Genomic DNA, 24,021 nt, shown 5'->3' with positions numbered 1-24,021 from the left:
GAGGAATGTCACAGTAAGTGATCCAAATATTATTGGATCAAGTATTCTCAGCGTCCTAAAGCCTCTGTCTCCATCCTGCCCTGTTTTTTTTCCCCACACACTAAGTAAAAGCAGAGAGCCACCAGTGTTTTTCTGTCCATTGGTTCCTCAGCCAGTGCAGTCTCCCACAACCATTCAGCTCACCAGAGTTGCACCACTTTAACTCAGCCTTATCTTCTGACACTCAAAGAGCAGTTACACACGTTTTAAATTATTATTTACAGCATCCTAGAAATATTTTGCAAGGATCACCTCAGGCTCATCTTCAGCAAGAGGCTAAGAGGCAAAGGTCAGCATTAATTCCAAGGTCTGGATCCTAAGCCCTGAAAAGGGCTCTCTGGCCTGGAACATTTCCTGGTCAGAATTGCCAGGAACTGATGGAGCCAGTGGCAGGGCTGGAAATGCCCAAGGGGCTGCCACAGTTACACTCCAAAGATTCACTTCAGAACAGAGAGCTGGCTTAGAGCACATATGTGGCCAAGAGCTGGGGAAGTCAGAGCACCTAGAGACAGATTCACACCTTAAACCAGGCTGGGAGGGAAAGAGATGAAAACATGGGTTATTTCAAAGATCAGGTTGTAAAAAAAGGCCAGTGTCACAGCAAAACAAACCCAAGCTCTTCAGCTGCACATTTATATGCAAGACACATGGTTCCAAAGCTAAATGAGACAGAGATGAGTGCACATCAACACTCCACCATGGAACAAGGACATATCTTGCACTGCAAATATTTGATCATCTCAAAACTGCCTTTCTTGCTAATCAGAGGCCTTACTGGAACTTCTGTGACAGCTGAGCTTTAACAGAGAATGTCAGGACAGTAGAAAAATCCTGCTCATTTCTCTATGTTCAGCCTCACTGTAGCAATCACAGACACGACCCAAGCCAGGGAGTGCCAGACCTGGGACCAGCTAAACCTGGTCAGGATCCCTGTAGAAGGGGACAGCTCTGGCAGCAGCACTGATCTTTGCACAGAGGCTGCAAGATGTGGGCAATTAATTGGCTTAAAGCTCTGAGCAGCATTTACTGGTTATCAGCTCCTCTTCCCACTCACTTGATGTCTGCAGGCCAGGGAGTTGTTTCCTCTTAAAGCACCTGAGTGGAGGAGACTCTCCATGGGATATTTCCTAGCCCAGAACATGAACAACAGATAAAACACCCTGAATCTTCCTGTCCTTCAAAGGAAAGTGCCAGCTACGCAGCCAGGTCTCTGCATGTGAAAAATTCAATCTATAAAAATCTCTTTTCTTTGCCTTCTAGATGCAGAGTCCCTCACTGAGCCTGTCTGGGTCTGCCTATGGAACCACACCTGTGTTTACAAAGGTAAAGAGCACAAGAACAACACAGCCCATCCTGCAACTCCCAGCATTAGATTTTGCATTTTCTTGTTCCATCAGAAGGCATTTCTAGGCTGGAATATTGGTTCATTTACAATTCAAAAAAGCTAGCATACCTTTTTAGTGATGTTATCAAACTAACATCTTAATTGGTAAACGATCCAGACAGAGCCACTTACAGGAATTAATCTCATTTACTTCCTGCAAAGGAGGCTGAAGTGGGAACCTCACATTGTAACCACCCTTATAATGCTGCATCCAGAGGAATAGAAGCTTTTCCTGCATTTGTATCTTTATTTAAATGCAGAAGCAGGGCTTTAATGAATGTTGGTCTTCTGGTGAAAAAAATTCGACTCACAACCCACTGCAAATGCATTTAGAATTCAGACAACTATTGCAAGCAAAATGAAAATACAGACGAGAGCATCTTCCTCCCTGAAAGGTGTATCATATAAATGCCTCAGTGGGGAAATACTTATATGGGGAAGTACTTATATCAGGCATTTAACACAAATATTTTCTCCTCCAGGGTCTACAAAACATAAGAGCCACCAAGGGTCAGTTGGTGGTGTTTGAGTGCCGTGTTCACTCCACTCCCCCCCTGCAGGTGCACTGGTACAGGGAGTACGACCAGATCCTGGATTCTGCTGATTTCCGAACCCTGAGGAAAAGTAGGTGCTGCTGCAGCTCTTGGTGCACAGATATTGCACTGGGACAGGGGCAGGACAGGAATGAGAACTGCTATAAGAAGCAGGAGATGTTCATAGGAGCAGAGTTTACAGGATCAGGTGACCCCAAGTCGCAGGCTGCTGCTGCTGCTGCTGCACAGTTTGCACTTCCCCTGGCACTGCCTGAGTGGGTCAGGCACAGCAGGGGCAGATTCCAGGCTGTGATTATTGACAGCCCTGATGAGCCATGGAGGCACTGCTGCCATGTGCTAGAACTGCTGATGAACTCTGGGGAAAAGGCATAATCTCATTGCAAACCATTTCTTATACTGCCAGGCGTGAGGTCAGAGCTCCAGAGGGCCAAACTCACAGCAACCAGCTCCAAAGTCAGTGGAGCTTTTTGTGTTATCATCTCAGTGGAGCTCTTTGTGCATCACCTCAGTGGGGAGGTGTTTGTACCACCAGGTCCCCCAGCCACACCTGAGCTTTCCCTATCCACATGCCATTCCCTGTGATGGACAGAAAGGAGAGGGTTCCTTTGTGACCATGGTGACAGCTGAGGTGGGGAAGGGAGTGAGGGATGAAGGGTTTGGGGTTTTTCCATTCTGACGTTATAATAATTTCTTTCTCTCTTATCTTGAGCAGAGGCTTGTTCATCAGCAGTTCCTGGTAAGTACACTGTGCATTTTTGGTTAGACTCCTCACCACACTCAGTATTTCCCACCTCATCCAAAACAAAACAATATCCAAAGATAGGCAGAAGACAAAAGTCAGTCAGGCCAAGAGCTTTCAAGTTCTTAATTTTGCTGCAAGAACCCTGATTTTTTCCACAACCCTTGGAAAAAGGTATCAATCCTTTTACATTCAGCCAATTAAGAGTACCCTGTGCTAAGAGAAAGCATGTCTACCATTCTGACCTATAATATTTTAAATTTGTGCAAGAAATTACAGAATTTAGAAAAAAGAAAAAACACAACCAAAAAAAAAAAACAACTAAACAAACAAAACACTCACCACAAAAAATGTGCTTTGTTTCATTAATGTCACAGGAAGAGTCTTCTTTAATTCTTCTCCTTCTAAACCCCTTGACTTCCCATGCCCTCTACATCACTTTTTTGCACTTTATAAGTGCAAATCCCCACCTCTAAGTAAAGAGTCCTGTAAAGAGCAGCTCCTACAGGTTAGCATCTGCCTCTTGTGCTACAACATCATGCCTGAATCTCTTATTTCAGAGGAAGTCTGCACCCTGGTTATTACAGAAGCTTTTCCAGAAGACTCTGGAATATTTAAATGTGTTGCTGAAAATGAATTTGGGTCTGCAGCATCCAGTGCACATCTCTCTGTTTCCCCAGGTAAGCACATGGATTTCTGTGTTGAGCAACTAAACACAAAAGAATTTGCTGCTGCTCAGCATCAGGCAGAATCACAGATATTTCCCAAGTAGAAGCCACACCAAAACAATTTTGTAGGCTCAAGAGAAGATAAGGGCCCCCAAAAAAATGCATTCTGCTTGGGTAGCTCTCAGAGCTGGATGCAGGTTGTTCTGTGTTTGGGGTTTTGGTCCCTCTCCATCCTGGCTCAAGGATGACAAGGTGGAGCTGCTGTTCTCTCTCTCAGAGGAGTCTCATCCCCGAGCTTCATCCCTCCAGGGATTCCAGCTTGGCCCAACACATTGGCCATGTCTATACCTGGTTTGTGGTTCCACCTGAGCTCTTTGGCTCGTGCTGGAAGCCTTCTGCAACCAGAACAGCCCCTGGCATGTGCCCAGAGCTCCCCAGCCCTGCCAGAGCCAGGTTTGGCTCATGCTGGTTTCAGTCTGTGCAGAGCAGAATGAGCCTCATCCTCCTGCTCAGGCATTCCAGCCTCCCATCCCATTGCTGCACTGGTGAGCACTGGTGAGCACCACTGCTCCTACCTGACCTGGGGACAGTTCTGCTGCACTGGTGAGCACCACTGCTCCTACTGACCTGGGGACAGTTCTGCTGCACTGGTGAGCACCACTGCTCCTACTGACATGGGGACAATTCCACTGCACTGGTGAGCACCACTGCTCCTACTGACCTGGGGACAGTTCTGCTGCACTGGTGAGCACCACTGCTCCTACTGACCTGGGGACAATTCCACTGCACTGGTGAGCACCACTGCTCTTAGTGACATGGGGACAATTCCACTGCACTGGTGAGCACCACTGCTCCTACTGACCTGGGGACAATTCCACTGCACTGGTGAGCACCACTGCTCCCTGCCTGACCTGGGGACAATTCTGCTGCACTGGTGAGCACCACTGCTCCTACTGACCTGGGGACAATTCCACTGCACTGGTGAGCACCACTGCTCCTACTGACATGGGGACAGTTCTGCTGCACTGGTGAGCACCACTGCTCCTACTGACCTGGGGACAATTCCACTGCACTGGTGAGCACCACTGCTCCTGCCTGACCTGGGGACAATTCCACTGCACCGGTGAGCACCACTGCTCCTGCCTGACCTGGGGACAATTCCACTGCACTGGTGAGCACCACTGCTCCTACTGACCTGGGGACAATTCCACTGCACTGGTGAGCACCACTGCTCCCTGCCTGACCTGGGGACAATTCCACTGCACTGGTGAGCACCACTGCTCCTACTGACCTGGGGACAATTCCACTGCACTGGTGAGCACCACTGCTCCTACTGACATGGGGACAATTCTGCTGCACTGGTGAGCACCACTGCTCCTACTGACCTGGGGACAGTTCTGCTGCACTGGTGAGCACCACTGCTCCTACTGACATGGGGACAGTTCTGCTGCACTGGTGAGCACCACTGCTCCTGCCTGACATGGGGACAATTCCACTGCACTGGTGAGCACCACTGCTCCTACTGACATGGGGACAATTCCACTGCACTGGTGAGCACCACTGCTCCTACTGACATGGGGACAATTCCACTGCACTGGTGAGCACCACTGCTCCTACCTGACATGGGGACAATTCCACTGCACTGGTGAGCACCACTGCTCCCTGCCTGACCTGGGGACAATTCTACTTCCAGGAGCTAAAGAGCTGGACAGCTTTGGAGGTGCTGCCCCCAGGGCAGCTGTGCAGGTCACCATGAAGAGGCCCAGCTTCCCCAGGAGCAGCCAGGCAGGAGCCAAGGAGCATGGGGCAGCTGCTCTGCCCTCCTACAGCCCAGAGAGCCCCGGGCTGGGCCCTGCAGGCTCCAGCCTGGGCCAGAAGAGCTCCAAGAGCCAAGCTGAGGAGTTCCATGGCGCTTATGAGAACTCACCTCGGGCTTCACCTCTGAGGTAAGACAGAGGGAAATACACAGCCCTGGGCCAGCTGTGCACAACACTGAGAGCATGAACTGCCCAGGGATCCCAGCTCACACTGCAGTGCCCCTGAGCCTGGCAGGCACAGCCTGAGCTGTTTGCCTGGTGACAATGACAATGTGCAGCACCAGCCTGGCAGTCACAGCCTGGGCTCCATTTGACCAAGGGTGTGACCACCTAAAGCACCAGGGAAGGGCCTGGAGTTGTTTGCAGGAGTGCCTGTCTGTGTCTAACCCAAAACCATCACTCCAAATAATTGTCCTCTAGGAGACCTTTGGCTCCACAGCAGGGCATGAGGCAGAGATCACAGTACCTGGGGAATCTTAAGGTACAATTCTGTTGCCACCACCTTCCTTGGTGGCCTTGGTCAAGTGGCATCACCTCATGTTTCTGTTTCCTATTCTGAAAGACAGCAATAAAACTTGAGATCCTGTATGCATGATGCAGACAGGACTTGCAAAGCACTCTGTGGAGGAAAAGCACTGAACCAGTGCCCCAGTGCATGGAAGGAAAACTGTCCCACACCATGGCAGGGACACCCCCCACTCAGGAGATGGAGATCTCCCCCCAGTAATTCAGTATTCCATTTTATAACAAGACTTGATCCAATTTCCATCCCAAATGCAGCTCTCAATGCACACCTACTGCACTATCAGTTCTCCTGTTCGATTGCTCCAGAGAAACAAATCCGGTTGGAAAGCATAGATTGGTGACATCATCCCCATTTCTGGAGGGCTTCTCAGGGGTTTGTAGACATAATGATGACCTGGAATGGTGACAGTTCAGCCATCCAAGCCAGCAGAGGATTCCCCCAGTGTGCAGGGACAGGGAGAGCTGTGTGGGGGCAGAGGTGTGCCTGCTCTCCCAGCCTGCAGCTGCAGGGATCCTGTTACAGGCTGTGGAAAGGCTCTCCCTGACAGAGACCATTCCCTGCATGAGAGATTATTTTTGGATGTACTCGGCCATTTTAACTAAACCAGATATTTTAACAATTCTGAACAGCCTCCTTCAAATTTTAGCACAGGAGAGATCACATTCAGTACAGATGTCTCCATGCAAGAGAGTTACTTTTTTGCTAAATCACTGAGTAAAAATGGTTTTGCTTCAATAACCAGCATGCAGATCACTAAGAGAAAGTTCTGTTCTCAGTTTGACTTCAAGCCCTTCTATGAAATCCAGGCTTGCTCCAGGAAAATCAGCTGGGACCCTAAGCAGACCCTAATGCATAAAGGGATTTACCTTGCCACCAGAATCAGCTATGTAATAGCGTTTTAAAATGTAGGTTACATGTGTGTGTGTGTGTGTATATATATATATATATATATATATACATACATAAAAATAAATATAAACAAAAACATTAACTACTCCAGACTTTGGACACATCTCAAAATACAGAGAGAAACTATTAACATTTCTAGATATATCCATCTATGAGAATTTAAATACCTTTAAATCCCACAGACATGCTGCCAGGTGCTTTGAAACATCATTAAGAATGTGACTCAGCATTGTAAACGTTGCTGCTACCTCAAACTCAGCAATCATGGCTAATGGCTGGCTGTAAAATAACTGTCTTGTTAGTCAGATTTAGCATATAATTCCCTCATGTAGTGAATGTGGTTGCAACTGTATTACCAAAGGCAGCTACCAACAAAGGCAGTGATGACAGAACAAAGCCATTACTGGGAATAGCTGTAAAATGAATGAAATCCTTGTACCCGTATTCTCCCAATTATTGCCTAGCAACAGGCACTCCACAAAAGCCAGAAAATGCAATTCAAGACTGCCACTACCAGCTACTCCTTTCTGAGCCCTTTACACCTGCAGCTTGTGGTGTCCTCAACAGCCTTGAAGCAGAATAAAACCATTGCTGATTACTAACTTCATTAAAGAAACTCAATCCAAGCAAAAGAAGAGGCTTCAGGCACTAATATACTGCCAGGTATTTTAGTATTCAGCTTTTAAGCACCTTAATTAATAAGCAACAGATCCTTAACTCTTTTTCTATGCATTTTTTGCTATATGACTCAAGCAGTGAGGAGAAAGAACCCAATCAGAAGCAGCAGGGAACCATTCTTAGAGAGTAAACTGAAGCAGGACAGAAAATCTGATTTCTGACACCTCGCAGTGCTGGCCACGGTGCTATTGAGTTACTTGGCACAGGGGATGAGATTTATTCCTCTGCCTTCATCAGTTCAGCTTCCAGTTCTCTCACCTTTTTTCCTACCTTCTGGACGTCACGGTTTCCTGTTCCTTCTCTTTCGAACAAGCTGTCCCGGTTGTGTCCGCTCTTTTAAGTGTGTAAAACTCTCCTTAAATCGATGCCTCGCAGCCGACTTTAGTGCTGAGTTGAGGTTGGTGGGAAGCCAGGGAGCCCGAGCACGGAGCCTGCCCTTTACCGTGCTCACAGCTCCCTGCAGGGCAGTGATCGTCACCCGGGTACCTTTTTTCAAGTACTCGCCTCTCTCTGTGCAAACCACTTCCTTTTCATTATTTTTGTTTCTTTTTTTTCTTTTTTTCTTTTTTTTCTTTTTTTTTTTTTTTTTACGTAAAAAGCAAACAGCCTCTCAAACAAGTAGGAACGAATTCCCTCCCTTAATCACTTTCATGCGAGGAATTTATATAAATTAGCACTCAATTAACACCTGCTCTGTAATTTTCGTTCACAAACGATGTTTAAACACTAACACTAGAGGTGGATTAACCTCGTGAAGATCTCCGTGCTGACAGACTGCCGGGCAAGGGAAGGAGATGGGAGCAGCTGAGAGCCCGCACACAGCGGAACTTTCGGGCTTGGGGTGGTTTTAAACAATAGGCGATAAACTTATAAGCCAAAAGTATGTTGGGCGTATACTTGTGCCGAAGTATAATTAAGATATTTAAAACACTATAATATTAATTTAAGATGTAATTAGGCATTGAAGCTGGCGATGAAAGGGATACGAATCACCCAACCTGCCAGCGGTACCTGCTGCTGTTCTGGTGAAAACACCACAGCTGCGTTTTTTCATCCATGTAAACAGCTGTAATGACACAAACAGCAATATATTAATATATTTTATCGCGTATTTTTATAACATTCTTTCCTCAAGGCTGGTTAAACTGAGCTTGTTACTCAGTTTGTGGCTGCTCAGACGCATCCATGAGCGGCGCCGCTGCTCCTGACCGAGCCCCGCACCGGAGCGCGGCTTGGGTCGCCCGGGGCCGGGGGAGCTGACCCTGGGCACGGAGAGAGGGCTCGCTCGGGTCTGGGCTGGGGAGAGTTAAACCACGTTTAAACCTGGCTCTAGAGTGTGTGTTTAGTGCACAGCCTTAAAATCGGTACCAGGGCTTTATCACTACAGAGGCAACTAGCTACAAATTAGTAAATGAATTAAACAAGGAATTTAGAGCCACTGAATGGTTTGGGCTGGAAAGGACCTTAGAGATGACCTTTTTTCTGCCATAGGCAGGAACACATTTCACTAGACCAGGTTTTTCGGGGCCCCGTCCAACCTGGCCTTGAACACCAGGGATGGGTCAGTCACAGCTTCTCTGGGCAAGCATTTCCTTGGGATAGCAAAGTGGGATTTCGGGACGTTCGAGCATATTGTGGAAGTCCTTGCTGCTGCTCCCTGGCGGTGCCAAGGGCAGAACAGCTGCTTTCTGTTCAAAAGCTGCCCACTTCTGCGGGTCTGTGCCTTCTGCTGAGCCAGGGACGCTCCCGGCAGCGCTGAGCCGCGACCGCTGCCCTTCGGGGCCGGGACAGAGCAGGGACAGAACCGGCACAGAGCAGGGACATAGCCGGGATAGAGCAGGGATAGAGCTGGGGCAGAGCCGGGACAGAGCAAGGACAGACACGGGGCAGAGCCAGGACAGATCAGGGACAGAGCCGGGTTGGCCGGGACACAGCAGGGACAGAGCCAGGACAGAGACGGGCAAAGCCGAGCTGGCCGAGGCACAGCAGGGACAGAGCCGGGACAGAGCAGGGACAGAGCCGGGACAGAGCCGTGCCGGCCGGTCCGAAGCAGCAGCAGCGGCACCAGCGGCAGAAGGGGCTCGGAGCGCCGGGCGGTCCCAGCGCTGCCGCCGCGGATCCGCTGCCCGCGGGCACCTGCCCAAGTGCCAGCCCCGGCCCTTGCCCAGCGTCCGGCTGTGTAAGGAGACTCTTATTGTGACAGCGGCGGGGGCCGGGGACAGGCAGGGCCCGCGGTGTCACCGCTGGCAGCACATTAAAGCCTCCGGGCTCGTCCCGCCGCGCAGAGGGCGGCTATGACAGTGAATGACCGTCCTTCCCAAAATACCGGCCACGGCCCAGGTGACAGCTCCTAGGCTGTAGGTAAGGTGCTTGTTGGGGTTCTCTCACGTCACTTTCCACTTGGAGGCTGGTCAGGGAGGTGGCGAGAGGGACTGCTGGGAATGCTAAGGTGGAACCGCACCTGGAGGGTGCGGCGGTGTCGCAGGGAACGTGGGCAGCAGCAGAGCCAAAACACGGGCTTGGTTTTCAGCAGGAAAAGTGCCCCCGCTATTACTTACTGTTTTCATCTTGTAAGGTCGAATGTCTCTTCGGATTTATTTTTTTCCCTCCCAAATCAAGGTGGAACGATTTGAGGAAAACATGGCTTATCCCCCCTTCCTGTGAGAAGTGACGCTGCGCACCAGAGCTTGGCTAAGAGCAGTGTTCTAAAAAACAGAGTAAACGCTGGTTGCTGTCCACAGCCTGTGGTGCAGTGAATGCACAAATCCGTGCACAGGTAGTGATATAAAAACGGGATAAAGACAAGACTGAACGAGTTTTCTGCACTAGTGAATGGGGACATAGTGTGGACATGCTCCAGAAGTTTGAGCCAGCTTCAAATTCCAAGAGTATGACAAGGGAAAAGTTAGGGGATTTTTACTATAAGGCCTCTGTTTACTTACAGCTAATTCACAACTAATATTGATGATTACCTGCAGGAAATTATAGCCTTGAGTCCTTAATATCAGAGCAATGTCTCCACTTATCTCCCCCCATGGGAATTTATGACCTCGTGGAGCCCTTCTCTGGGCTCTCCAACGAGAGGAATACAATACACTGGGTGTATATATAGCAGTGAAACAGCTGATCTCAGTGGGGCAAGATTACAATTTTTTCCAGCACATGTAACTGTGGGGATTTATATTCCTTTTCTTCTTCTTCTTCTTTTTTTTTTATTAGCGGCTTTATGCTTATTTTGGAGGATTTTTTTTTTTTTATCCTGGAGCTGAAGTAATTTGTCCATTTTAAAAAGCTTGCTAAATGAAACTCTCCCAGGTTTTGAGTTGATGGAAAGCCTGGATTTTCAGATATCAAACACCTACCTGCAAAATAAATCAGGACTCTGAGCAGCTCAGCTTGCCCTACCTTATCTTGCAGCTCATGTCCTTCTGGCAATTAGCAGCCTTAATAGCAAATATCAGGAAATCACCTCAAACAGAGACACACAGTCCTTGGCATTCGAATCCCAAATCTCAGCTCAATATTAGAAACTCTGAATTCAAAACCCATTAGAGAAGAAATGAGGAGATTTGGTTTCAAAAGTTTAGTTTTAGACTTGAAAGTGAAACTTTTGTGCTTCCCTATGGTACAAGGAATTTCTTGGCACAGAGAGGTTCTGGGAAATAGTACATTTAGCATTTTGACAGGGCACAAAACAGCAGGATCCAGGGATCTGTAGTTAAGATGATACATGGGAAACTACCTGGCTTAACAGTAGTATCTGTGTTTATCTATAGATTTAGGTAGGTGGTTAACCAATTGCTGTTTCCTTTAGCATTTACTGGGCTCTGGCATATAAGACAAGCCTGGTGATCATTGCACCTGAGCCAGGCAGACTGTGTGGCTTGTTACTGTAACTCAAAATGCTCATACAGTTGTGGGACAGTTCTAACAAATCCTAAATAACTTTATTTTAAGTTCAAGGTTTAATTTAGTTGAACTTTAACTTCATAGTGTTTGATTTGCTAGTGGCTGCTCAGAACACAGTATTTTGGTGATTCAGCTTGTGATGTACAATTTATTTTATCTGTATTGTCTTCCTTAAGGGAAAATCCACTCCAAGAAAGCCTCTATTCTGCAAGGCAAAGGTTCCATTCTATCCAGGAGCCCAGCCAGGAAAACTTTTGTGGCCTGTCACCTAGCTTTTACCAGCCACCTATCCAAAGCCAGTTATCACCAACAAAAACCCAGGACAGCCGTGAAACCTCTCCTATGAGTGTCCCTAATCTCCCATCCGTTTCCTCTATGTGCCAACCAACCATGTTTAACTACGAGCGTCCAAAACACTTTATCCAGTCTAAGAACGTGTGCCAAGGGCAACAGCAGCCTCCAGGACCTGCAGCAGCCTCCACAGAGCCAAGCAGAGAAATCAAACAGTCCTCCATCCTCATCCAGCCTCGTAACCCCAGCGGGCAGAAATTCTCCTCCTCGTCATCGCTGAGCTCTTCAATCACGCTCTCCTCGCCTTCCTGTAGCGCCCCTAAGGAATCCACCTATCCCATCACTCCTGCATCTGCACAGTCTCCTGCTAGCTCATCATCTGGCCAGAGGCTCCTGCCCATGCCTAACCAATCCCCCGCAGCCTTCCTGTGCTCCGTGCTCCCCTCGCAGCCCGACTATAACAGCCCCGCTCCTTCTCCCGTGGAACCTCAGTAAGTACACACGGCTTCTAACCCTCCCTGCTTCCCCCTGCCTGTCCCAGCACTGCCCACCCCAAAGCAACGCCCTGGCAGAGCTGGGCCCCTGCTCAGCCCCCGCTGACTGTGCTGGGCAGGGCACAGCCCGCGCAGGTCAGGGTAGGAGGCTGAGTGCTCGCCCTTGTGTGGAGTCAAACTTCACTCTGGGCATGCCACAGGCTGCTGGCTGGGTTTGCTGGAGCTGGTTTGGATTATTTAGTTGGATTTGACAGAAATTTCTTAAGGTTATTTAGAATAGAAGACAGGCACCTATCTCAAATTAATTTCTTTCCAAAGCATGTCTTATGAGCAGGGAGACAGTAGTATTCCCAACACAGCTTAGAGAGTCCTAGTAAGTCTCAGCAATATTTTCATATCATATCAGGTTCCATATCATGATGTGGACTAAACTCACCTACAATACCCCTTTTATTAATCATACATGTAAAAGAATGGCAGCCCCTTGAAAATTTCACCCCTTCAGACCAAAGAATAAATTCTTTCCTAAATATGTATTATATCATTTTGCCTTTGGGCTGCAATCCAAATATCTTCCAAGGTCAGTGAGCTCTCAAAGGGAGCTGGGCCTTGCCTTCTCACCAACTTGTATTCCTGCCAATATCAGCTGGAGGTCCTGGGGAAAGTCAGGGTAGAATACACACAAAGTGAGATATTGGAAAGTTGATAGGGGCAGGGGGTCCTGCTGACTCGGATATAAACCCAGGTTTGAGTGTCAGTTTGCATTCAGGAAATCAGAATATTTCTGTCTGTTTTCTGAATCAGAGCACTGAGGGAAGGGGAGAGGTAAGATGGGGTGTGTTATCTGGGGAGGGTTTCCTGAAGTCCTGCAGGAGTGTGGGGGGTGTGGGACACTGCTGGGGTTTGTGTTTGTAGTCTGGGGCTCTCTGTTTCCAGCAAAGTGCCTCACTATGCTTTTTGCATAGGCTGCTCTTAAATACCACATGCAATGAGTTGAGGAATTATTTTCCCAATCACGCTACTAATGTGCAAACAGGGACATGAGTTGTGTTGATCTGTGGGGCAAATCACTCAAGTTTTATAATTCACATTAAGTTTGTAAGTCCAAGCAGTGCTGGGAGTGTTCTGGAATTATAACCCTTCTCCTCTAGTCTAGCCAGCAGAACAAATTCCGAAGCCACAGGAGGAAGAGGACTTGGAATAGAAATAATTTCTGAACACAAGTGCAGCACAGGAGGCCTCACTGCAGGTCACAAACCAGGTTAGAGCCTGTCAGCACAGAGTGCTGTGACCTCCAGCAGACCTTTGCAACCCATTCTGATGGCTGCTCCTCTTTTCCTGTCATCTTTCAGAATCAGATGTGGTACCCAGCTCTGGGAGCTGACTGTGCCTGTGGCTGTGGATGGCAGGGTCAGGCTGGGAGGGCCACTGCAGGCTGTAGGGATGCTGTGTAGTGAGGAAACTCAGTGATTTGGCTGCACCATGATGCTTCTTCCCCTTCAGGTTTTGATACTCAATTGCCCAGCTTGGCCTGTTCTCCTCCCAGAGGCTTTGTGGGTCCATCTGAACCACAGTTCTCAGGAGGCAGGCTCACATTTTCGTGTGCACTCTGTGAAGCTGTAGCAAATAACCCATCAGGCCTACAGGAATAACTTGGTTTTCTCTTCCTGCATGAGCAGTTACTCACAGCCCATGTATAACAAACAAGCCAGCATCAACTCTATGCAGAAGACATCAGACCAAGAAATTCGAGGAACAAAGGAGGCCCTCATCCAGGACTTGGAAAAGAAACTGAGATGCAAGGACAGCCTCCTCCAGAACGGCAACCAGGTGAGGGCCAAGAGCTCCCAGGAGGGCAGGCAGGGGCAGAGGGGCAGCAGGGAGCCTCCACACTGAGCTAAAAGCCAAAGGAAATGCAGGAGCAGCACTGCTCTTTACTCAGAACCTCAACAGATCCCACGAGAGCAAAAGCCATTCATGACTGAAATGTGAAAGGAAAAGGAACATGTTTAGAGCTGTGGCACAAATTTGAACTCTCTTCTGGGGATCCTGTTGAACATCACATCCATCCACAGAAAATTAAAAATCCAGGGAGAATGCCTCAATGACTACAACCTGGTTTTCAATACTGGGGTTAATAAACATCTCAAAACCATTAGAACCTGAGGAAAAATTAGAATATTTGAAAGTTCATCACCACCAAATGGGATAAATTTTTTCTTTTATATGAACAACAATAAATGAAAGAAATTATATGAGCTTTTAGCATAAAGCTATCAAAAAGCATATAATAATATCTCCTAAAAGAAGGCCTCTTAGTCTCAGTACTTATTTACTTATTCTGCAGAGGGTCACAAGAGAATCCCTCTTACTAAGAAATCAAAATCTGGGGGGAAATTTGCTACCAGTAGCAGCTAGAGCAGGCAGGTTTCTAATGTGGGAGCCTTTCTGCTGGCTGCAGGCAGACTGGTAAAAGCCCAGTGTTTAAAGTTTCCATCTTCTCTCCCCTGAGGCAGAAAGGAATATTCTCATGATCATCAGTGAGACCAGGTTTGTGTCATACATGTAATTTTAAATATTGAATGGGCAAACAAATAGGTCAAATCTGACTGAATATGCCCCTAAACAGGAATGTCCTATGTGCTGTAGGAAAGCTTGTCATAGCAAGGCAGCTTTTCTTCCCATAGGAAGAAGCCAGGCTAAAAATAAGTCTTATGCAATCACCACAGTGTCCTCCTCCCCTTGTCCTCCAACAAGCCTGAGCCAACTGGCCAATCTCAGCCACACTTGACACACGTAAGGACCTCAGGGATATCCAGCTCTCACAGGTTTTGCTGAAGGTCTTGTGGTCTCTTCTAAAGAAAAGTCCCACAAGGCTCCCAAGCCTTTCCCCAGCCAGGAGCAGACACATGTATATCTGTACAGGGCAGAAATTCAGTCAGAGCTCACCCTTGTGTCACAAAATCCAAACCTGAGCGAAACTTTGTGGGCAGCAAAGTGTCAGGTGCTCTGGTGCTAACATACTTTTCTTAAGTAACCCAACTGACAGAGCTTGAGTTTAACTCTGCTCATTTTTATCCCTGTGTGCCACATCCAGAGTGCAGGAACTGACTGTGCCGTGCCTGAAACGTGTCCTTGCCTCCTGCCCAGCATTTCACCCTGCAGATGTGCTGGCAGGAACCTCCCCAGTGCTTCCAGGGGCAGTGCTGCTCCCCTCTGGCTGTGCCTGCCTCTGGTGTGGCTCTTGCTTTTTTGGGAGCATCCATCATCCTCCAGCTCCACAGCTGAATGACTTGGGAAGTTTTCCCAGCCCTAACAGAAAGGTACCCTGGGACTTACTCTGGCTTCTGTGGTTGATGCCATCAGCTACCCATAAATAATCCCAGCAGAGAAAGAGGAGGAGTGGAAGGCCACAGATGGCATTAGGGAGGCTTTGATGAACAGGCAGTTTAATCTTTTATGCATTTCAGTGCTGTATATATTGAGGCTGACTTCAGTTGGCATCACAGACTGCAAACCCTCTGGGCCAGACGTGGGGCTTCTGGTCAGCTCCTGCTTCCACTGACAGCATCCTGAACTTGTGGCATATTAATGTGCTCTTAACAAGCTGCTCTGAAATAGTGAATGGACTTCTGACTGGAATTCCTGTGCACTCTGCCCCCAGAGACTGACCTATGAGGAGAGGATGGCTCGCAGGCTGCTCGGACCAGTGAATGCTGCCTCCGTGCTGGACACACAGGCTGAGGACAGCATGCAGAATGCACAGGTACCTGGCACTGCCTCTGCAGCAAGGGCTCCCTGGGGCTGTGCTGTGCTGTGCTTGTTCCCTGGGGGGGCAGTGATGGGGTTCATTTGGTGCCATGCAGGTGAGGGGTGGCTCTCAAAGGCAGAGCTCTCCGTGGCTGGGGTTTGGTGTTTTCACAGGGGGAAAATTCAAGCACCATTCCCTTGCTGTGCCTGATCTGTAGGAATGACCTCTCTGGGGAGGAATTCCAACAGCTGCTGCACAGCACAGCACCCAGTGCCTGTGACAGGCAGGGAGCAGCACCACGAGGGAGCCAGGTACCCACTCCCAGCAGCCTGAGTGCAGGCTGGGCCAGGACAGCAAGATTTACACCTGCCACTGCTGGGAACAAGTGACATTGGCTTCAAGAGGTCACGGCCTTGGGCTGGCATTGGTTGGGGTTTGGCCCTTGCAGGGGGCTGCAGCCATTAAGGGAATGCAAAGCAGTTATTCCAGCAGCCCACATGCTGACAGATTAGAATCTATCACTACTGGTTTTTTCCAAAGTGTTTTAGTTGGAGACTTGCATCATTTGTTGGTTATTCAGGCCAGTTAGAAGCTGTCTTTGGTGCTTCTGTGCTCAAAGTTAGTGGAAATGTCTGTGGTGTGGCACTGGGTACCTGTGCAGGACAGAAAACACCCTCCTGCTGCCAGCAGCAGAGAGCCAGGAGCAGGCACACACTCACCAAAGAGCCCTCAGCAAAACTCCTGCAGGGAGCAGACACTTGAGACCACAGCAAAGGAGGGATACACAGTTTGAGCTGTCTCTCCCCAACAATCACCTGGCAAGATCAGGAAAGAAGGAGAAATCATGAATGGCAGAGAGCAAGGGAAGCCTCATCCTTTGCAGAGAACAGGGAAATATTTAGTCAAAACAGGATGGCTGACAACTTTTCAGCATGTGTGAAATGCTGCTTTAAAAAAAGAACATTGGAAGCAGAGATTGGCTTATGTTTGGGACATCTTACTTCCATTGTTCAGTCTTATTTTTAAATATTGCAGTCACTGATTCATTCAGCCTCCTGATTCCTCAGGAACTTAACTCAGTCCATGTAACAGGTCATTAGAATCATCAGCAACTTCACCACTACAGCATAATTTCATAGGACAAGTGCTAACTGTACAGAACTTGTGTAAATGAGCAGATACAGGCAACTGCCTTTGGACTCCACCTGGAACTCAGCCCAGCAAAACCTTCATTCATGTCATATTCCCCCTGAACTTAAAACTGCCTCCTTGCTTGAAGTTTAAACCCAGACTTAAATGTTCCACAGGACTAGTTAGTGGGCTGCAGAGCACAGAACCAAGCCCTGGGATGGCTCAAGGCAAGCACTCCAGAAATTTCCATGCAGTGCTTGCTCTCTCTGACTCCATTGCTAAAACGAGTCGCTGGCACCAAACCCCGTCGCGTTTTCCAAACATCCTGGCTCCTAGCAGGAATCAATCCTGGGTACTTTAGCAGATTTAGCCATGTGATTTCAGAGTTGTCAGCGAGCTTAGCTGGTGCTGTGATCTAGAAAGAAAAGTATTTTCCAGCTCAGCATGTGTCCATGGCTGCTGGTGCCATATTTAAGTGGGCACAATACGAGGCTCCTGCCAGCGATTCCACTTCTATTCCTGCTGTGGGGAAGGACACTCTGTACTCAGCTCTCAGTTTAGATATTGCCAGGAGTGCTGCTCCTCTCTCACAAAGGTTATGGGCTGGCAGAAAACTTTGTGTGCCAGACAAAGCTGCTGCACCCATCACCTGGGCAGCAATGAGAAGTTCTGCCATGGCAAAGCCCACGGTGAGCACAGAGTGTCCTCATGCAAGTTCCTCTACCTCCTGTCCCAAGGACTTCTGAACTACATTCATTTGGTTTTGAAGCAGCAGTCAGGATATGAACTTAAAATGGCTTCTCATTCAGTTTATGGATAAATCTTTCCAAGTGAACTCACCTCTCCTCTTTCTCTTCCCAAGCACCAGAATGCAGAAAACATCAGGCTGCAAGTTCCTACAACACATGTCAGGTAAAGCAAAAACTTGTGCTGTGCTATTCTTCAAGATCTTACTTCAAACATTTCTAGACAATGTTGGTTTAATCTCACTGCTTATCATTTTTGCTAAAGTAGTAATTACTAAATTCACTGCCTTTTGACTAAAATGCTACCATTTGTGGATGGGTGATGATGCCTATGATGTTAATCCAGTGAATTCTAAGCATGGCATTAAAGGTTTAAAAACTCCTAGGGAGTAGGGAAATGCAACTCCCATGCACCTTGGAAAAATATTCTTTGTATTCTAGAAGATTAATTTCTATCAAAGAAATATAAATATTGAAATGAATATAAATTATTAAAATTAAGCAGCCAAGTTTCTCTTGTTAAATCTTTTGGATATTAGGCTGTAATGAAGGTTATTCTTGTGTGCTGCATTGAACAATTCGAGCAAGAGAAGTGGCTGATCAAAAGTTATGACTTACAGCTGAAAAACCAACCAGAACTGTTAGATTCCTAAAGGTGTTGAGGGACTCCAGCTGCAATCAGAGCTTTGATTCCACTTGTGCTACAGTAGCTTTTACACAATTAACTCTTAATTAACTCTTCCTGTCCCATTTTCAGGAGCAGACCATCCTCTAGAGGCGACGATCGTGGACATGACTCAATCCAGGAGAAGTTTTTTCAGCCACGTTTCACTCAAGTGCCTGAAGATGTGGTGATTGAGGAGGGCCGGTTCTGCAGGCTGGACTTCAAAGTAATGCCAACCTCTCCCTTCCCAATTCCACTGTCAACCTCTCCCAGTTCCATTGCCAACCTCTCCCTCCCCAATTCCACTGTCAACCTCTCCCAGTTCCATTGCCAACCTCTCCCTTCCCAATTCCACTGCCAACCTCTCCCAGTTCCACTGCCAGCCTCTCCCTCCCATTCCATTCCCTCTTGGGGTGTGGGGCATGCAGACAGGTCTCTGCAGTGCCTTTGATTTTAATAAGACAGAGCACTAAGGGCAGATGGTGCAGGGTCTCCCCAGGCTATGGAAACCAAGAAACAGGAGATGGCTAAATATGTCAGCATTTTCCCTAGGAAAATGTAAGTGGAATTAGCTGCATAAGATTATGATTAAAACTGACTAGTGGTAAATATAGACAACTACAGAATGTCTCTGAACCTCCTTGGGAAGAATAACTATTGATGCCCTGCTGAAAAAAGGCTTTTTGGCAGGGAACCTTGTGCTTTGCACAGGAACTCCACTGCTTCAGTGGACACACGTCCAGCGAGGTCTGTGCAGGACTCACCTCCCTTTAGTGAGTCTGCCCTGAGCTAACTGTACCCTTGCTGGAGCAGACAGGCAAGGAAATGCCCTAAATAGAAACAAAACTCAAGAATGGCCTAAAATTCATGGCAGCTGTACCAACCCTGGGGTGAGAAAGGACCCTGCTCTCCCTCACAGCCTTGGGTTTTCCTAATGAGTGCCCACCTCTTTGTTTCAGTAAACTCTGGCCAGACTTACACATGGCCTTTAGCCATCTTCCTCCAGGTTGCCCAAACTTCTGGACGCTATGGGGAAGCTGGAGCATGCCTGCAGGACAGCTCATTTACAGCCATTGTCAGTTATGGTGTCAGCACTGCAGCAGTGACAGCTCTGGGAACAAAAGGCTGAACCCAAAATCAGCATCTTGGGCCTGATCAAAGCCACCCACAAGAAGGGAACAACGGGGGGGTGTAGGAACAGCATCCACTCTCTTGTAGCTAAAGCTCATCTTATCTTTCCACAGCACTCCCTGAGCCTTTCTGTGCAAGATCCCATTAATATTCAGAACTAGGCAATACTGTACAGCTTTGCAGTAGGAGCATGGTTTGATCACCTATCAGCATCAAACTCCCTGTAGTGCTGGAGGGATTTCATCATCTTTAACTCTTCCCTGCTCTCCTCTCCCTCACAGGTCAGTGGGCTCCCGACTCCAGATGTGATGTGGTACCAGAATGGAAGGATGGTTCATCAGGATCAGTTCCATAAAATGATAGTGTCAGAAAAGGGGTTCCACTCGTTCATTTTTGAAGCAGTCAAATCAGCTGATGCAGGGACATACGAATGTGTGGCTGTCAACCGTGCAGGAGAAGCATCTTTCACAGTAAAAGTGGAAGTAATTGGTAAGACTGAGAGCACTGATAATTCCCTGGACACACTGGGAAAGTCTCAGCAATCTACTGCTTTTCTCCCTGTGTTTGGGACATTAACGTAATAAGAAGCAAAGGTTGCACTCTGCATACCTCAAACAATAAAAATCAACTTACCTGTTCCAAGACTATTTTAATAACTACATTTAGGATGCAGTATTTCTTCAAGGCACTTCTATTGGGATATTTAGATATAGTGAGATGTCCAGAATATATATTTAGATATAGTGAGATGTCCAGAATTTAATTTAATTGATGTTATTAATTTTCCAGGATTGATAACATATGTTAATTGCTCTCCTTCTAAGGTGGACTGTGTTTACCACACCCTTTAGCTCATGGGAACTGCCTGCAGGCTAAGGAGATGCAGGAGATGAGGAACATGTGTCCTCCTGAATTTAGCAACCCAAAATCTTAAAGAACAAGCATGACATGAGCATTCCACACTTCCAGTAACCCCTCCTTATCTCTCCTCTTTAATTCAGCTAAAGAGCATCACATGCCTCCAACTTTCATTTTCAAGCCACAAAGCAAAAAGGTTTTTGAGGGAGACACAGCCAGGCTGGAATGCCAGATCTCTGCCATCCCAACCCCTCGGATTTACTGGAAAAGAAACAACGAAATGGTACAATATAATACAGACCGAATAAGGTATCCCACTGCTCAGCTGGCCATCGGTGTGTTACAAAACAGCAACCAGTGTTTGCTCAGTCAGGTGTAAATGGGCTGGTCTGTGTAAGCAGCAGGCTGCAGAGCTGGATCTGCCCTGGGGTGTGGCACAGGGGGCAGGGGCCATGTGCCGAGAGCCTTTGAGGGCACAGAGGGACAGAGCTGTGCCCAGGGCTCCTCTGAGTGCCTGCAGCACTACAGGGCCCCTGGAGAGGCACAGATCTAGGACTGAAATGTGCAGTGTGGGGCTGCACAGTGATGCCACCTGCATGGTGCCACGATGTGAATCGCTGGTGGCTCTGACACAAATGTTCATGTCTCAACAGTGTGCAGGGATTGTTCTGGGGCTTTCTCAGCTCCTCAGCATGTGGACTGACTCTGCTTTCTCTCCTTCCCCTTCAAAGCACTTAGGCATTAACACCTTGGTTTTTCAGCTTGCTCCATGACAATACTGGAAGGATCTGCCTCCTGATCCATAATGCAACCAAGAAGGATGCTGGCTGGTACACCGTGTCTGCTGTCAACGGGGCAGGGGTGGCCACGTGCCACGCCAGGCTAGAGGTTGCAAGTAAGTTCCAGGCCCCAGTGCCACAGAAATTGCATCTTACATTCAGAACTGGCCCCCAAGATTAATCTCAGGAAGTTCAGACTGCTGGGAGGATTTATTTCCCAGACAGAAAATAACTATCCTGGGAAAAGCTCTTTTCTTTAGTACAGGACACTGTGGAGTGTCCTTTTGCACTTTTAAAGACTACAATTTCCCTGACACCAAGCAAGAAGGTGAATATAAATCTCTGGTGTCTGAGATATGGGTTTGTCTGCTAAATTCTTCCCTAGGGCTTGCTGGTTTATATTGCAGATCAAAAGCAATGGGGTTGCTCTGCCATGGGTCTTTGTGCACTCTGGGAAGGCACTGAAAGAGGCTTTTTCTCTCTCTTCCAGCACATACAAATAAGCCACTTCCAGCCCCAAAGCAGTTACGGGTTCGACCAACCTTTAGCAAGTATTTGGCACTTAATGGAAGAGGACTGGATGTGAAACAAGCTTTCTCACCAGAAGGGGAGTTTCAGCGTTTGGCTGAGCAGTCTGGACTGTATGAAAGTGATGAACTTTAACTGGAAATGAAGAGGAAAACCTCACACCCATAAGAGACAGTTACAACATAGATGCAGTTAACTGGTGATTGCTCTAATTAGCAAAATACCTACTTACATATTTTTACTTTGACTCTTGCACATTCAGCTGTTCCCGTTTTACCATGTTAGACTTTATTTATATGGTTTGGTGACTGTAACCATTACTGAGTATTGCATTTTAACTAGAAAGCCTAAGAAAGCAGGTTAATTAGTTTTAACAAGTGTGGGTGGGCTTAGTTCCACCTGTGCTTGGTTACATGCTAAGGTAGCTTGATTTGTACTGCTTCTCTAATATCACTCGTGATAATACCAGGAGTCTGTACTGTCTGAATACTAAAACCAAATAGAGTAGAGTGTTTTTATGAGAATACATTAGAGGCAAATAAAATTTTAAATAGCCAACATCAGCTGTGACTCTTCCTCGCTTGATCTGTTAAAAGCAGATTTGAATGTCTGACATCAGCTGCAGCCTGGAAAAGATGGGTTCTTACCCTCCTAAGCTTCCCACTTGTCCCCTCCCCTGTCTGTTCCCACTGTCATTTGTCATCTGGCATATACCAAATATTTAGCATAAACTAAATGCTGACACCCTATTAACACTACACCATGCCAGTGAGGCAACATCAATATTTCTTCTCCTTGCACACTTGACCCAAAAGTTGCCCTCTATAATATCAGTCATTAGGGCTATCATGTTTTCCCTCCTTTAATCAAGGAGTGGTTGCAACTTATCCTGCTGTTGGCTCTCAACAAGCTGTTGATTTGAGTCACCCAAGTGGTTTGTGTGCTGCTCTTCACAGACACCTTGTTCAAAAACAGTATTAAACACCATGGAACAAAACCAAAACTGGAGACCTTTCAACTGTACTGACTACAGAAAATTTGTGGGGGTTGATCTAGCCTGACCTCCTCATCAAGGTGCAGAGTCAGCAAACCTCTCAAGCATCTTCCAGAACAGAAAAAATGAGGCCTCAGTTTCACCCTGCATTGCTGTACCATTAAATAACCCCTCAAATCTGAACTGCATTACACTGACTATTAAATTCCCCAAAAATCCTGCAGCTCTATGACCACACATCTCCTCTGGGCTGCCCTAGTGATGAAACACACTGAGATAACTCCCCTGTTGCACATTTGGAGATGGAGCTGATCACATGAAGCCAGCACCCAATTTGCCCACAGGCTCCACTGGAAGGTTGGAAAGTCTGCAGAATTTCTCTGGCAGGTGTCTTTACACACAAATGGAAAACCTGAGGTGTCTCACAGTCTTTACCAGCAATCACAGTGTCAGCTGTACCTCATTCAGCACTCACTCCTTACCCCACACATCATCCACCCAAAAACGTCCCTGCAGTGGAAATGGCTCTCAGTTCCCAGCAGCACAACTCAGTGACAAGTGAGAATGGCAGAGCAAGGTTAGAAGCTGCTGTCACCCTCTAAATTCAGCCTGTGAGCATCCATCCCCTCCTTGCCCCTTCTCACTGGTGAGTTCAGGGTGCTGAGCACAGATGTGAGCAAAGCCACGTCCCAGCTCTGCCTGGAGCCCTCCTCTTCTGAGCATGGCAGGAGCAGCTCTGGGAGCTGATCTCTGGAGGGCAAGGCTTTCCTTGTAAGCATGTTTTCATGTAAAGAAACAAGAAGAAACTCCCAGTGTTAGTTCAGAGCAACCTCACCTCGTGGTTCCCCAAAACCTTGTGCTAAATGTTGTGTTTTCAGCTCAGGAAAGGCAACCAACTCCTTCAAATGCATTTGGAGAAATTCTGGGTACAAACAATGCTGAAACTTCTGAATAACCAGCCTAGGAAAACAATGGGCTAATTGCTGCATCATACACTCAACACAAGGAAAAAGTCTTCAACAAAAAATAATTTCATGGTTTGCAAAGGGATCCCTGTTGGATGGACTCTGCTGGGACAAATGATACCACAACACAACATTAACCCTCCCAAACAACAGCAGCCACATTTGCACAAGGAGCAGCCCAGGTTCACCAGCTGAAAGGAGGCAACAATACTGGCTCCATTTACCTGTAATTTCACACGTTTTAGCATGCTTACAGCAAATGTCATTACTGAGCTGAGGACAGGTCTGACTTCAGTCAAGGAATCAATCTGAGCAAGTAATCCTGGCTGAGCACAGAAATGTTTTGAAAGTGCCACAATTCTGCAGTCAGTAACAGCCATGAATGCAATTAGCTGAGCTTTTCTCTTGTTTACATTGAGATAAACCATGGATTTGTTTTTGTGCCAACATTAAAGATGGGTATTTG

General features: G+C 47.4%; 1 protein-coding gene across 4 annotated transcripts; it reads left to right on the top strand.

Moving 5' to 3' along the window:
• Positions 1–1,299: 1,299 nt before the first annotated feature.
• On the top strand, positions 1,300–22,142 carry MYOT (myotilin). Of its 4 annotated transcripts, XM_054643091.2 has the most exons (14): positions 1,300–1,362; positions 1,906–2,047; positions 2,690–2,713; positions 3,277–3,396; positions 5,078–5,330; positions 11,400–12,005; positions 13,688–13,838; positions 15,673–15,774; positions 17,753–17,802; positions 18,394–18,526; positions 19,713–19,920; positions 20,433–20,598; positions 21,051–21,184; positions 21,559–22,142. In XM_054643091.2, the coding sequence occupies exons 1-14, from the start codon at positions 1,300–1,302 to the stop codon at positions 21,729–21,731; spliced, it is 2,325 nt and encodes a 774-aa protein (XP_054499066.2). In that variant the 3' UTR covers positions 21,732–22,142. The 4 variants fall into 4 exon arrangements, with proteins under 4 accessions (XP_054499066.2, XP_077042612.1, XP_077042613.1 ...); XM_077186497.1 differs by lacking the exons at positions 1,300–1,362; positions 1,906–2,047; positions 2,690–2,713; positions 3,277–3,396; positions 5,078–5,330 and adding an exon at positions 9,547–9,675; XM_077186498.1 differs by lacking the exons at positions 1,300–1,362; positions 1,906–2,047; positions 2,690–2,713; ... (1 more) ...; positions 5,078–5,330; positions 11,400–12,005 and adding an exon at positions 9,551–9,675.
• The last annotated feature ends 1,879 nt before the right edge of the window (positions 22,143–24,021 follow it).

This window comes from Agelaius phoeniceus, chromosome 15, assembly GCF_051311805.1.
Source record: "Agelaius phoeniceus isolate bAgePho1 chromosome 15, bAgePho1.hap1, whole genome shotgun sequence".
Lineage (NCBI taxonomy): Eukaryota > Metazoa > Chordata > Aves > Passeriformes > Icteridae > Agelaius > Agelaius phoeniceus.
This window is presented reverse-complemented; position numbering and strand designations above follow the sequence as displayed.